Source organism: Chrysemys picta, chromosome 14, assembly GCF_011386835.1.
Source record: "Chrysemys picta bellii isolate R12L10 chromosome 14, ASM1138683v2, whole genome shotgun sequence".
NCBI classification, from domain to species: domain Eukaryota; kingdom Metazoa; phylum Chordata; order Testudines; family Emydidae; genus Chrysemys; species Chrysemys picta.
In genome coordinates, this window is record NC_088804.1 from 30,436,517 (window position 1) to 30,453,123 (window position 16,607).

General features: G+C 40.1%; 1 protein-coding gene across 1 annotated transcript in view; it reads left to right on the forward strand.

Annotated features, from left to right (window-relative positions):
• Positions 1–16,607, forward strand: part of CDH8 (cadherin 8) — a 200,962-nt gene that overhangs the window by 126,160 nt on the left and 58,195 nt on the right. Inside the window, exon 8 of the mRNA XM_005300574.4 lies at positions 2,328–2,464. Within this exon, the coding sequence (XP_005300631.1) occupies positions 2,328–2,464 (137 nt within the window). The remainder of the gene's footprint in view (positions 1–2,327; positions 2,465–16,607) is intronic.

The following is a 16,607-nucleotide window of genomic DNA, read 5'->3' on the forward strand; positions in this document are numbered from 1 at the left end:
CCCATTAAAAAGAGCTATAATATCATTATCATGAAAAGATAGCTTCATATATGCTATTAGTCGCCCCAAGTTTATGGCACTGCAGATTTTATATTTTTTACTTTGTACAAGATATTTCTTAATTTATAGTCAAGAGGGGATTTTTGCCTCTTGGCAACCTTGTAAACCCATGTAACTTGTGTTAAGTAATGTTTTATTTTTAATGCATTTTTTGCATTCTGAATAAATATTGTTAGGATTAAAGTCAATACAATAAACTCACTCATGTTAAATCCCCAGTTATATAACTTTAAAAATATATATACTGTTGGTACAGAACCAGGAATTGAATTATAATACAGAGGCAGCCTCGGACAAATGGAAAGGTTTGCATTCTCATTCAAGCCAATAGGAACTGAGTGTGCTCAGCTCACCTGAAAATCACTTTACTTACAGGTCCAAATATGAATGTAGGTGCCTTGCCCTAAGCAACCATTTATGAAAATTTGGCGGTGGATCCTTCTTTGCTATTCTTTTTAGCTACCGTAGTTCTGCACACAACTAATAACACCTTGAAGATGGAATAAATCAAGTATAAAATGTCTTTTGGGTCAAAGAAACATTTTAAATTTAAGTCCATTAGTTGTTATTCAATCTAGCAATATTATGACCTACACTAGATTTTCCTAGAGCTATGTTTGTACAGCAGAGCTTCCCCAATAAACATTTGCAGTGAACTAAAACTTTTAAAATGGGCAATATATTTACTAAATTTATGAGCAACATAGTTAACACTTATCTACTTCTAAATATGAACAAATGATTTACTATTCAAATACTGAAAAAAACTGTTGTAACAGTGAGATTTAAGATTCATATACTAAAGCTAGGTAGGTCAGTCTGATGGGTCAAGATCTTTCCGGGTGTATTTTGTTGACATCAGTGGAGTTACACAAGGAATTAGTTCAGGTTAATCAAGTTTTGTTTAATCCTAAATCAATTCCCACTGTATGTCATCATGACAAAGAAAGGCTCTGGAACCAGAATGTTGATGGAAGTTGATGATGATGCATGAGGAGGAATAGAATAAGCTGGTATCTTAATAACTGTCTTGTCGACTGTAGTGAAATATGTTAGTTTTTCATCAATGAACTAAGCAGATATAGTGCAGAGTGTTAGTAAGAAACAGATGTGTAATAAGACACTGCCATTTTTTAGTCACTCTCCAGACCATAACCACAATAGAAAGTGTGTAATCCACTCTGACACTCCATCCTAGCTCACCCCATTATGCCTAGGTATAATGCAGAACAGATGCAGAACCATCAGTGCATGCTGTTATTCTCTATAATACCTAGACACAAAAGCATTACAGTCTCTTATATAAATCCACAGTTCAGATTCAGTAAAACCCCCTGAAGCCAGTGACTGTTGTACCATATCAGTAGTTTGTGATAAATTCTTTTTGTACCTCACTCGTCAAAAAAATTGGAAGACTTAATTTTTCAGTTTAGTTTCTTTTTACAAGTAATACATTAATAAAACAACTCTATGAAAATGAACCTATATAAAAGCTTTCTTGTGCTGAGCCCTAAATCATCATTCTGCTTAATGCACTGTTGGAGCAATCTACTGCAGCTCATTCTTGTTAGTCAAGCTGGCTATGTTTAGGCTGCATAATTTACCTGTATATTCTCATTTGCAAGCTCTGACTAGCTGTCAGATCAAAGTTATTTTGTTAGAAACCAATTATGTCAATCCATATAACAGTCAATCCCTGTGTTGTTGGGTTTTGGTTTTTTTTAAGTGCTTTACTGATAAATGGTGATTCATTAACCACCTATTGTCCATTGAATTGCTTGAAAACTAAGCAGGTAACGTGCTTGGTTAATATTTCATGCTTCATTAAAACTGAAAAATATTAGTAAAAGAATGTTTTTCAGTACTCCTTTAAAATAACCATGAAGCTCAATATTTTTGTGTGTGTTTAATATATTGGTGTTGAAATTATAAACAGATACTATGAAATACTACATAAGCTGTCTAATAAATGTGATGGATTGTCTAATTAACTCTTGATCAGCAGCAGTTTTTAAAGATGTTACCTACTGAACCTGATGGCAGTTTATGACCTTCATGTTGAATATTCAGCTAATTACTCCTTGGACAATAATTAAGTTTCTTGAGACACAGTCACTCATTTTGTCTTATAAATTATTATGCTATTGAGCTGCTCAATCCATTTGGCTAGAAAACTGCAGTTCTCAGAAGATTACTTAAATTCTCCTACAGTATGAACAGATCATACAAATTTATCTGAGTAGATTACAGGGATGTCCATTTTGTAGGTTTTCCATTGATCGACATACTGACCTTGAGAGACAGTTCAACATTAATGCAGATGATGGAAAAATAACTTTGGCAACACCACTCGACAGAGAAACAAACACGTGGCACAACATAACTATTGTAGCTACGGAAACTAGTAAGTGCTTATGCATTTGTCTATGCTTTACTTTTGGTTCTGTTTGTCTTGTAATATTGTCTGTTGTAGTTTCAAATGTTTGAATAACTATTAGAGATTGTATAGATTGTGAAAGATATTCTACAGTATACGTGGTTTAGATTTTAAAATAACAAGGTTGTGAAAGCTAAGCTAATTTTATATGACGTTCTCCTATCATGTCTATTTTCAGAAATGTGTATTATAAGTGAGGAAAGTAACATATAGTTGTAAAAGAGAATATGGATATGTTTGTGCAGGAAAAACTGTAAATGTAAGAGAGGAGGAATACCTGGTGAGAATCTAATAGAAGGAGCGTGAAATCCTCACACCATTGAAGTCAACTGTGGGCCAAACCCTGAGGTCTTTACTCTATGTATTTACTTTGTTCCAGTCCCATAAATGGTTAAGCATGTATGTAACTTTGCACATGATCAAAGTTACATACGTGTTTAAGTATCCACAGGATTCAGGGTCTTAGGCCAGGTTTCTAAAATCTAAGTTCCATTGAGACTGAAAGAGATCTAGACTTTGAATTAGGCTTAGGGTCCTAAATCAATTAGGCATTACAACACTGAGCACAGTAATGCCTAAATACCATTAAAAATATGGGCCTTAGGCCATAACCAGGCAAAATTCTCAATTAGTTCAATTTTGGGGATTTAGGGATTAAACAAGTTTAATTATTATTATTTCAGAAAAGAAACTTGACATAAAGAACCTATTGCAGTAAAGAAATCTTAGGAAAGTTGGTCTTTTATTTTTTAATGATGTTGCTGAGTGGTTTTCCCATCTTTTACAGGTTCAGTTTAGATACATATGTGTTCTTGCTAATATATTTATTCTGCCATCAATGTGTATACACAATTTCTATTAGTAGATGCGCTCTTCCCACACTGTCCTAAGAATATTGTATTATGTTGAAGAAACCATACTAATTTTCTAATGATATGATAACCATAACCACACTAACCATGTTCATGATCTCTACTGATTTTCAGCTTTTCTTCTCCCACCCTTTCTCAACCATCTGATTTAAATATTTGGTGCTGTAATGACTGCTACTTTTAATTATGAAGCTCATAACACCATCATCTTCCAACATGAGAATGAATGACAGAATACAAGGTTTTTACTTGGATGTTACGATATTTTTTGTAGTCAATTTTCCTCATAGTATTTATATTTGAAAGTGCAAGCCATGAGTGGTAACAGGAGTGTGTGAATAAACAAGAAAGATATAATTGAATATAAAATAAAATCTCAAGTTTTCCCCACACTATTTAACATTTTTATGAATGACCTGGAAGAAAACAAAATATGATCACTGACATGATTTGCAGATGACATAACAATTGGGGGTGTGGTAAATAATGAACAGGACTGGTCACTGATACAGAGCAATCTTAATATGTCTGAAGGTAAATGTAGACATCTGGGAACAAAGAACATAGGCCATACTTATACAATGGGTGACTATCCTGGGAAGCAGTGACTGAAAAAAAGTTAGGGGTTGTGGTAAATAATCTGCTGAATGTGGGCTCCCATTGCAAGGTTGTGACCAAAAGGGTTAATACAATCCTTCAAATCATAAAGAGTGGAATTTCCAGTAGGAGTAGAAAAAATATTTTCTCTCTCTAGTTGGCAGTGGTACAACAACAGCTGGAATACTGTATCCAGTTCTGTGTCCACAATTCAAGAACGATGTTGATACATTGGAGAGGGATCAGAGAAGAGCAGCAAGAATGATTAAAGGATTCGAAAACATGGCTTATACTTACAGACTGAAGAAGCTCAATCTATTTAGCTTATCAAAGAAAAGGTTAATGGGAAATGCAGTCTTATTTGGGAAACAAATATTTAATAACAGGTTCTTCAATCTAGCAGAGAAAGGTATAACATGATCCAATGGTTGGAAGTTGAAAGTAGACAAATTCAGACTGGAAATAAGGTGTCAATTTTTAACAGTAAAGGTAATTAATCACTGGAACAATTTATCAAGAGTCATGATGGATTCTCCATCAGTGATGATTTTAAAATCAAGATTGGATGTTTTTCTAAAAGATATGATGTTCTAGGAATTATTTTGGGAAAGTTCTATGGCCTGTGATATATGGGTGGTCAGACTAGATGCTTACAATGGTTCCTTCTATGGGTGGTCAGACTAGATGCTTACAATGGTTCCTTCTATCTTGGAATCTATGAGTTACATGCATAGTAAACTGTATTAATATGACCTACCATTGTGATTTGTGTGTAGTACTATAAATAAAACTTGCCCAGTAAATTACTGCTAAACCTTGTGGGCTAACACTAGTTTGATAGCATGGCCTGAGTGCTTTATATTGGAGAAGCCCTAAACTATGGAAACAATCATTTACAGGGACAGAAGTGCAAGTCTATTCTAGGGAGCATCTTTTGCCCACGTTAATATCAGCCAGTGAGCAATACCACCATCTCTAGTGGAGAAAGCTGCAAAGTGTAATGGTTAGATTTTTGTGGATGTAGAAACATTGATTCTAAGGAAATTTTCCATACTAGTTTTCCTCAAGGCATCGTTACTTCTATCACATAATACTGTGAGAGTCTCTGGATTAAGTTTAGAAGTGTGAGAAATAAGGGTGATGTCGTGGTGGGAGTCTGCTATAGACCACCAGACCAGGGGGATGAGGTGGATGAGGCTTTCTTCCGGCAACTAGCAGAAGTTACTAGATCGCGGGCCCTGGTTCTCATGGGAGACTTTAATCACCCTGATATCTGCTGGGAGAGCAATACAGCGGTGCACAGACAATCCAGGACGTTTTTGGAAAGTGTAGGGGACAATTTCCTGGTGCAAGTGCTGGAGGAACCAACTACGGGCAGACCTCTTCTAGACCTGCTGCTCCCAAACCAGGAAGAATTAATAGGGGAAGCAAAAGTGGATGGGAATCTGGGAGGCAGTGACCATAAGATGGTCGAGTTCAGGATCCTGACACAAGGAAGAAAGGAGAGCAGCAGAATATGGACCCTGGACTTCAGAAAAGCAGACTTTGACTCCCTCAGGGAACTGATGGGCAGGATCCCCTGGGAGAATAACATGAAGGGGAAAGGAGTACAAGAGAGCTGGCTATATTTTAAAGAATCTTTATTGAGGTTGCAGAAAAAAACCATCCCGATGTGTAGAAAGAATAGTAAATATGGCAGGAGACCAGCTTGGCTTAACAGTGAAATCCTTGCTGATCTTAAACACAAAAAATAAGCTTACAAGAAGTGGAAGATTGGACAAATGACCAGGGAGGAGTATAAAAATATTGCTCAGGCATGCAGGAGTGAAATCAGGAAGGCCAAATCACTTGGAGTTGAAGCTAGCAAGAGATGTTAAGAGTAACAAGAAGGGTTTCTTCAGGTATGTTAACAACAAGAAGAAAGTCAAGGAAAGTGTGGGCCCCTTACTGAATGAGGGAAGCAACCTAGTGACAGAGGATGTGGAAAAAGCTAATGTACTCAATGCTTTTTTTGCCTCTGTATTCACAAACAAGGTCAGCTCCCAGACTGCTGCACTGGGCAGCACAGTATGGGGAGGAGGTGACCAGCCCTCTGTGGAGAAAGAAGTGGTTCGGGACTATTTAGAAAAACTGGACGAGCACAAGTCCATGGGGCCGGATGCGCTACATCCGAGGGTGCTAAAGGAGTTGGTGGATGTGATTGCAGAGCCATTGACCATTATCTTTGAAAAATCATGGCGATCGGGGGAGGTCCCGGATGACTGGAAAAAGGCTAATGTAGTGCCCATCTTTAAAAAAAAAAAAAGGGAAGAAGGAGGATCCGGGGAACTACAGGCCAGTCAGCCTCATCTCAATTCGTGGAAAAATCATGGAGCAGGTCCTCAAGGAATCAATTCTGAAGCACTTAGAGGAGAGGAAAGTGATCAGGAACAGTCAGCATGGATTCACCAAGGGCAAGTCGTGCCTGATTAACCTAATTGCCTTCTATGAGGAGATAACTGGGTCTGTGGATGAGGGGAAAGCAATGGATGTGTTATTCCTTGACTTTAGCAAAGCTTTTGATATGGTCTCCCACAGTATTCTTGCCAGCAAGTTAAAGAAGTATAGGCTGGATGAATGGACTATAAGGTGGATAGAAAGCTGGCTAGATCATCGGGCTCAACGGGTAGTTATCAATGGCTCTATGTCTAGTTGGCAGCTAGTTTCAAGCGGAGTGCCCCAAGAGTCGGTCCTGGGGCCGGTTTTGTTCAATATCTTCATTAATGATCTGGAGGATGGCGTGGACTGCACTCTCAGCAAGTTTGCAGATGACACTAAACTGGAAGGAGTGGTAGATATGCTGGAGGGTAGGGATAGGATACAGAGGGACCTAGACAAATTAGAGGATTGCGCCACAAGAAGCCTGATGGGGTTCAACAAGGACAAGAGCAGAGTCCTGCACTTACGATGGAAGAATCCTATTCACTGTTACAGACTAGGGACCGAATGGCTAGGAAGCAGTTCTGCAGAAAAGGACATAGGGGTTACAGTGGACGAAAAGCTGGATATGAGTCAACAGTGTGCCCTTGTTGCCAAGAAGGCTAACGGCATTTTGGGCTGTATAAGTAGGGGCATTGCCAGCAGATCGAGGGACGTGATTGTTCCCCTTTATTCGACATTGGTGAGGCCTCATCTGGAGTAGTGTGTACAGTTTTGTGCCCCACACTAAAAGAAGAATGTGGAAAAATTGGAAAGAGTCCAGCGGAGGGCAACAAAAATGATTAGGGGGCTGGAGCACATGACTTATGAGGAGAGGCTGAGGGAACTGGGATTGTTTAGTCCAGAAGAGAAGAGACGAATGAGGGGGGATTTGATAGCTGCTTTCAACTACCTGAGGCGGTTCCAGAGAAGATGAATCTAGACTGTTCTCAGTGGTACCAGATGACAGAACAAGGAGTAATGGTCTCAAGTTGCCGTGGGGAGGTTTAGGTTGGATATTAGGAAAAACTTTTTCAGTAGGAGCGTGGTGAAGCACTGGAATGGGTTACCTAGGGAGGTGGTGGAATCTCCTTCCTTAGAGGTTTTTAAGGTCAGGCTTGACAAAGCCCTGGCTGGGATGATTTAGTTGGGAATTGGTCGTGCTTTGAGCAGGGGGTTGCACTAGATGACCTCCTGAGGTTCCTTCCAACTCTGATATTCTATGATTCTATAATTATGAGGTTCACCACAAGGATTAAAACCTATGTCATTATATCTTCACCCAGAACTTTACTGACATTGAATACTGAGTCCAGCCATAAAAGAAATGCACCAACGTTGACTAGCTAAATGAAGCAAAATGGTTGTTTTTCATTACTCACTGAGCCTCATCCAGCATAGCACATCTATAGGCTTCTGAGCTAAAGAAAGGTATTGACAGTGGAAGGACAGCGGGCTGAATTGTTCAGGAGAAAAGCTGATCTGCTGAATAAGGCCAAAAATAAAATATAACAAACCCTCCCATGAAAGAACGCATCTCACGCAAAAGAGCTATCTGCTTTCCTCCGTTAGTCTGTTTCACTACTGGTGTAGTTGCACAATATGCAGAAAAGGCACTGCGGTGATATTGTAAGACTTTCCCATGGTCCTTTTTTGTGAATATATGGTTTTCTTGTAACTTCCAAAAGCAATACTTGGCATTGGGTGTGGAAAGTCCCCTGTCATCACCAGAGTGGAATTAATGTGTTTTCTGGGTATATGTGTGTAGAATACATTTGCCCTGTCACCAGTAATCCCCCAGAATAGGTAGAAGCCAGGCGACAGTAATACTGCAGAATAAGGAGAGGTTTATTAGGAAACCCTCAGAGGTGCTGTGGGCTGCCAGCCAGAGAGGCTGCTTGCTTTGGAATCTGATCTGTAAGGCATCTAAGCTCTATAGCAGGGGTCGGCAACGTTTGGCACGCGGCTCGCCCAGGGTAAGCACCCTAGCGGGCCGGGCCAGTTTATTTACCTGCTGATGCAGCAGGTTCGGCCGATCGCGGCCCCCACTGGCCGCGATTCGCCGTCCCGGCCAATGGGGGCAGCAGGAAGCGGCACAGGTGAGCGATGTGCTGGCCGCGGCTTCTCGTCGCCCCCATTGGCCCGGGACGGCGAACCGCGGCCAGTGGGGGCCGCGATCGGCCGAACCTGCCACATCAGCAGGTAAATAAACTGGCCCGGCCCACCAGGGTGCTTACCCTGGCGAGCCACGTGCCAAACGTTGCAGACTCCTGCTCTATAGTAATTAGAGCTGGTTGGAAATTTTCTACAAAAACAAAATTGTGTCAGAAAAGTGGGAAGATATTTTACAGACATTTCCATGATTTTGTTTTGGTCGTCCTCCCCCAAATACTTTGACCTGCACTGGCGTAAATATATTAGAATCTGGTAGCATTAATATCATTGCTGTTTGGTGAGGTGACTGATTTAAAAAGAAGAGTTTTTGTATAAAAGACTGTTACCTTTAACTGATTAAATTGAGTGTATAATCCAAATGTGCCTTCTCTCTTACCTTCGTTTTGTCATGTGGTGTCTGATGTGGCTTGCCATAATGCAGAAGAATTTCACTTTCCATTTCCTCTCTAAAAGCTAAAGGAAAAATTTTTTTTTTCAAGAAACTGCTTTAACTGACTTGTTTCTGATTTGCTTCTACCAGTGTGTATCAGGAGAAGCTCCACGAAGTCAATCGAATTACATTGACATCAGAATCAAGTCCCTGCCCTCCCCAGCTTTAAAAAAATATATAATTATACATAAGTATTTTTAATAATAAGCCTTGTCATTAGGCCTTATGTGAGCCACAGCATCCATTACTATTGTGAAACTGCTGCCTACAGGGTGGCTATGAAAAAAAATAATTCATAGTTTGCACCTAGCATTAGAGTTCCTGCTGATGGCTTTTTTACATTTCCAGTGTAATTATGTGGCATTTACAATGAAACAAAGGCTGAATTTCTCAGAATACCATAGAAACCTCCTTTTTTTTTTTATTTGAGGAAATATTTTTAAAAGCTTCTAAGACAGAACTAAGTGTGTTTGGTGAGTTGTCATGGGGAGGGAACATATTTTATTTTGTTGTTACTTTAAGTTTGGTTTTTGTTATGAGACAGTATGTGCCTTGAAAATCTAATAGAGACGGTGTACTGTCTCTCAGGCACTAACTATGAAGGGAAATTCAAAAACATTATCAATATAATTGTCTGATGATAATATCAATGAATTTATGATCTTTTACATAAGAATAGAGTTAACAGATATGTAGAATATTCAATATGGGGTTCAAATGGATATTGAAGAGCTCATTCTGTCCTAGTCTATCACTAGTCTAGTCCTTGGCCATTACTTCACAGGCTCTGTTCAGGGCCCACTTTTACTCTTATTGTGGGCTGGGATAGAGATAAGTTGACTTGTTTGGGTTCCAGAGTTCTCTTAATCAGTGGTCAACTGTAGGACAGTTTTTTTTCCTTGACCAGGGCCGGCTCCAGGCACCAGCTTACCAAGCAGGTGCTTGGGGCGGCCACTTCAGAGAGGGGCGGCATGTCCAGCTGTTCGGCGGCAATTCGGCAGGCGGTCCCTCACTCCTGCTCGGAGTGAAGGACCTCCTGCCGAATTGCCGCCGCAGATCGCGATCGCGGCTTTTTTTGTTTGTTTGTTTTTGTCTTTTTTTTTGTTTGTTTGGCTGCTTGGGGCGGCCAAAACCCTGGAGCCGGCCCCGTCCTTGACTATAAAAAAAGTGACTACTAAGAGTCTCCTCCTTTTGCAATATCCTCACGTGATAGCCTTCTCCACTGGCTGGCTGTCATGTTTCGAGTCGAAACTGATCTCTGATTCTTTTCAGTTGTGATGTAAATAAATTTTGGCAATCTTCTGCAATGATGAAGACAGAGGAAGTATTTTGGTCCATCACCCGGACATGAAGTCTAAAAAAGTGGTATTCTTTTTAGGTGGTAGATTGTATGGTGAATCTGAGCTGCATTCTCTCAGAAGCAGAATTCAATATTTCTTGCTGTAAACTTTCTATTTAACTTGTGGTGAACACAATTAATTAGCTTCAGACAGCCTTTGGCTGCCTTTCTGGTAGAATATCTGTGTTTGGGAATACGTGTGGGGAACTGAAACATTGTATTTTTTCTGAGTTTCAAACAGTTTCAAGATGTAGTTGCAGAGCTATATACAAGATGGATCAATACCTTTCACAGCTGGTAAAATTAGCTGGTCAAGAATATGATGTCCTTAGTTGGTGGAAACTGTTAATATATTCCTTTGAGAAGGCAGGGGGCCAGTTTCATTCAAGTGAGAAGTAATTAGGCTCATGCTCAAGAATTTGTGTCTTGATCCTGACCATCTCACCAACTACCAGTATGTCTTCTAACCGTCTTTATTTAAAAACTTATTGAGCAGATGTTATGAAAGCACATGAAGGCCTTGACTTCCTTTACACCTTTCATTCTGGCTTTAGGACTGGATATGGATATTGTGCTGGTCACATTGGTAGATTACCTCTTTCTAGCAATAGAAAGGAATCTGTTTGGATTTTTTTTAGATCAGAGCAGCAGATATGACATGTTATAAATGGTTAACAGAATTATCACCATTGTCTGTCTTAAATCTGTGTGAAATATAGACAGGTGATGATTTGCAAGCTCATTCCTAAATTGCAATAACTAAATAGCATACAGTCTTCACCAACAAAGTGAATGTCCCACAGTGGTGATTCTCAGACAAGTCTTCAGCCTGGATTTATTGTCACAATGCTGAAGATACGGTATGCTTCAGTGTTTATACAGAGAGACATCAATGCAAAATGTGGGGCTGAAAGTAATCTTAAACACTGCACAACAGCTTCAGCTACATCAGGTGAGATTTTCAAACCAGTGCAGGAGATATTGCCATGTATCATTAATTTTAATGGAAAGATGTGTGGATAAGTTTCTTGCACTGCTTTGAGAAGATCAAGCATTAGTCTTAAAACATAAATCAAGTCACCCCTTATTTATTCTACTAAATATTTTCTTTCCATTGAAAATATTTGTATTTAAACAAAAGTTTGCTCCTTTACAATTAAACATATTTTCTATTCTGCCATGTAGTGACCCTGTTACGCTGATATATTATGTCACATTAATTTTTAAGATAACAGAATAAAACAAAGGATTTTTACCTTACTGCAAAATCACACTGAAATAGAAGCTTGGAGTGCGAGGCAGACACTCACTTATTAAAGTACAGCAAGAGGGATACCAAAAATGACTAGTGACATGAATTGATTCTTGTGTTTCCTTCCCCTCGCCCCCTGCCAAGTTTGCTCCAGAGAGAGAGAATCTTTTGTGAGTCAAGAAGAATATAAAGTAAGAACATGAAGTTGATTAAAATCTAAAGGGAGCAGTCTTGTTGGCCAAGTGACCTTTTCCTACCAGGAACATGCCTTTTTGTTCTTTAAATATAAAAGGTGAACTTTGTTTCCTGTCAGTGACTCTGGACTTTAGATACTGGAGTAATGGAATTTCACATTGTTTTGTTGTATCACAAGGTAATCTGTGACTGAGATCTAAAGAACTTCATAATGTATTCTGAGAATGGAGACTTTTTATTGTGATTAGAAGCTTGGGAGAATTCACCAGGTGGCTGGGGACTTGACATAGTTTTATTTTCCTGTGTTGCAGTCTGAAGAGGAGAAAGGGTTGTGGAAATATATAGGCATAAAAACACTTGCTTGAGATACTGAGCAGAACTTCCTTGCAATAAGAATGAAATCGACATTCTCAGTAACTTCTCCTAGTGTACCTTTATCTTCCCACTTTCTTCTGTGCAGTGTTCCTTCTATCCTTGATTTGCCTGGTACTATCTTCGAAATGCGGTTTTCTGACTGCTCAGCTATACCCATTATAAGGGAAAAGTCCCCCAGTCATTTGTAATTCCCAGTCATCTGCTCACATCCTTCCTTGCACCTACATCTCACTTACCTTCCCAGTCCATTTTTCCTACCCCTCCCCAGTTTCCATGCTTCTCAGAGTTGTGCCCTAATTGGTCCAGGTTTAAACTCTGTCCTAATTGGTCCAGGTTTGAACTATACCTCCCATTTGAATTGCCCTTTGAACAAAACATGCACTTAGGATATAAATATCACTCTACTCTACCAAAACACACACCAATGTCAAAAGTATGGCTTCATTCTCCCACAGCCCTACAACCGGTCACATGGTAGCATAATGAATAGTAGCACATGGTTTTACATTGTGACTGGAAACTCAGTATCCTGTGAAAGGGAATGTGATATGGTATAATGGTACTAGAAATTAATGATTTACAATGTGCCTATGAAAATAGAAAAATACATTAAACAATGACTGAAATAGGCTGTGAATAGATGGAAATTGTGATAACTTCTACCACTGAGTGGCTAATCTATTGGTCCATCCTGTCCCTAGTCTCACTGATGACATGTAAATGGGTAAAGAAAGCTTTGCCTTATCTATCAATACACAATTAAGATGACACAGTAATTACTGTATCTGCACCTCTAACATCAAAAGTAAAATGTGCACTATTTATTATTTATTACACCATTCTCACTAATGTTATCCAAATATTGTAAGCTGAGTAGAATTTCATGACTCGAGAAATCAGACTGCTTTATGTATCAGGCATTACATTTTTAGTTTTCACTGTTATATGTAGGACATTTCTATCTTCCCTCTGCCTTCATATTCCTCTTCTGTGATTTTCCATCTCCATCTTATAATAGCAATAAGAGGCTATTTCCTCATCTGTTCTTCATGCCATCTATTCCTCCCAGCCTGTCATTAGTGCTAAGGAAATGCCCAGCATTTCAATCATTACTGATTAACTGATATAACAAGACTAATAATAAATGGAGGTTTAATGTACCTGGGAGCCAAGGCAAAGGCTTATATCAGAGACAGTATTATAACTTAGGCACGGAAGGGGTGCATTAATCACATAGTATGACTGCAGAACATTTCACTAATCCGAGGCTGAACATGCTGATATTTGCATGCTCATATCTCATAGACCATAAGTGAGGCCCACTTGAATTATGGGGCTCTGGTGAATCTTAAAAGAAATGCCTGGTTTATTATAAGACATGGGCTCCTTACTAACTATGCCTGTCTGGAATTGGCCTTGCAAAAGGTGATGCAGTGTGTTTCAGAAATATGCGCACAACAGTATAAAATTATGTCATAAATTCCAACATTAAAAACTTCTAAAAAATTCCATTTTCTAAGCTGTCTCTTTGTAAAGACTCAGATCAGCAAGAGTCAAGAAAACATGGTAAGCTTTAAAGGTGATTAAGTGATGATCCCTTTAAAATACACAAGCTTTCTCTCACCTGACTGTGAGAGAACTACTGTGCTCATTAAAAATTGCCACTCAAGATTAACATATATCCTCTTTGTGAGTGTTTGTAGCTGTGTCGCTTATTTATTTATTCTTTTTTATTTATTTGGATTCCACAAACTCCATATTTCAAGTGGATCTCAGTTATGGTTTGTGACATATGATCTTATGGCAATGAGGATGCTGAGACTTAAATAAGTGGAATGTTCTGCTTGCATTCTATGGGCTCAGTGTTGAGCCAGCCTACACCTCCACACTGGGGAGTAAAGAGGCAAAAGATATCTCCTTCCTTTCCCAGTGTTGGCCACCTATGTTATGGGTTACAACATGGAGCCTCTTCTCCTGGGCTGCTACTCCTCCTCTTGCATATGTGGGTGAAGGTGATGCCAGTAGTGGGATGGCTCCTCCCTACCACACAGCAGATCCATCAACATAGCTGTAGAGGGGGAAGTAAGTTGAGCTAGGAAAGGGGCAGGTTTGGCTTACATCTGCCTTGGAGCAAAGTTCACAATGGTTGGCCTGTGCTGAGCCTGCCACAGTGCAGCAACATGCTGCCCCTCAGGGTGGATTGCAATGTGCCAGTCCAGCCCTAGATTTAAAAATACACACCCTTCTTGTATGCACACTGTATATAAGAGCACAGAGAGAGATTTATCAGGAGTTAATTATTCTGTGGTATATTTGTTCTCATAATGTTTTATTGTGTCCCAAATTCAGTCTGTGTGACTCTGAATCATAATTTACACCTTTAATCAGTTTTACGGCATGTAACTTTCAGCAGTTGAGAAACGCATAAATAACCAGTTGCTCACATGTAACTTACACCCTATTCTTTAGGCTACTGACATACTGGCATCAGCCAGGAACAGGGCCTCATTGTGCTCTGTGCTGTTCAGACACAGAGCGACAGGACAGTCCCTGCCCCAGAGAATTTACAGTCTGTTAGGATGAAACATGAGTGTAATAAATGATGCGAAGGAGGAGGAGAAAAATAGTAATCAAATCCTTGCGTAGGACCACTCTGCACAGCAAGATCATTTAAATTCAGATATTATTTATTTTAGAACACATAAATAAGATTAATTCCTGAAGTCCCTACTATCCAACTGTGAACAGGGAAGTTTGAGTGGGAGTTTGCAAGGGAAGTTTGGGGGGAAGATCAAGAGGCAGGCAGAGGAACAGACAGGCTAGTGAAGGGAGTGTGTGGTGTTCTAGCAGTGTTTTGGTGCTCGTTGGGAGTTTGTTTTGCTGTGGGTGGTGGTGGTATGGTTTGGTTTGTTTCCCAGATTTACAGGATTTAGGTGGGAAGCCTATGACAGATACAGAGGTAGCAGTGACAGTGACCCAAGCAGTGGAAGACACAGTGAAGATGACTGGATATGGAAGCTGCGGCATGTACATGATCCTGGAGAGGGTACCTGAAAAAAGTTTTGTCTGCATGAAGTGCCGCCTGATAGAGCTGATGGAGGAAAAGATCCGAGGATTGGAGATGCAGGTGGAAACTCTGGTTGAGTTGAGAAGGGGGTTCGAGCAGATGATGGAGCAAAGACATGAGGAGTCTGAAGGGAAAAGCTTAGACTTGCAGATGGAAGCAGGACCAAAGAACTCTGAGGGGAGACTGCTGGGTGAGGAAAGTGGACAGTGGAAGCATGTGACTAAGGGTATGTCTACACTACGAAATTAGGTCGAATTTATAGAAGTCAATTTTTTAGAAATCGATTTTATACAGTCGATTGTGTGTGTCCCCACTCCAAGACCATTAAGACCATTAACTCGGCGGAGTGCGTCCACAGTACCGAGGCTAGCGTCGACTTCTGGAGCATTGCACTGTGGTAGCTATCCCACAGTTCCCGCAGTCTCCGCCACCCATTGGAATTCTGGGTTGAGCTCCCAATGCCTAATGGGATGCATCGGGTGAGGTATTTCTAGTAGAGATAAGGAGGTGTTAGCACCATTATACAAGGCACTGGTGAGACCTCATCTGGAATACTGTGTGCAGTTCTGGTCTCCCATGTTTAAGAAGGATGAATTCAAACTGGACCAGGTACAGAGAAGGGCTACTCGGATGACCCGAGGAATGGAAAACCTGTCTTATGAAAGGAGACTCAAAGAGCTTGGCTTGTTTAGCCTAACCAAAAGAAGGCTGAGGGGAGATATGATTGCTCTCTATAAATATATCAGAGGGATAAATACCAGGGAGGGAGAGGAGTTATTTAAGCTCAGTACCAATGTGGACACAAGAACAAATGGATATAAACTGGTCATCAGGAAGTTTAGACTTGAAATTAGATGAAGGTTTCTAACCATCAGAAGAGTGAAGTTCTGGAACAGCCTTCCAAGGGGAGCGGTGGGGGCAAAAGATATATCTGGCTTCAAGACTAAGCTTGATAAATTTATGGAAAGGATGGTATAATGGGATCGCCTAATTTTGGCAATTAATTGGTCTTTGACTATTAGCAGTAAATATGCCCAATGGCCTGTGATGGGATGTTAGATGGGGTGTGATCTGAGTTACTACAGAGAATTCTTTCCTGGGTGTGTGGCTGGTGAGTCTTGCCCACATGATCAGGGTTTAGCTGACTGCCATATTTGGGGTCAGGAAGGAATTTTCCTCCAGGGCAGATTGGCAATTTTTCACCTTCCTCTGCAGTGTGGGGCCTGGGTCACTTGCTGGAAGATTCTCTGCACTTTGAAATCTTTAAACCATGATTTGAGGACTTCAATGGCTCAGACATAGGTTTTATACAGGAGTGGGTGGGTGAGATTCTGTGGCCTGCATTGTGCAG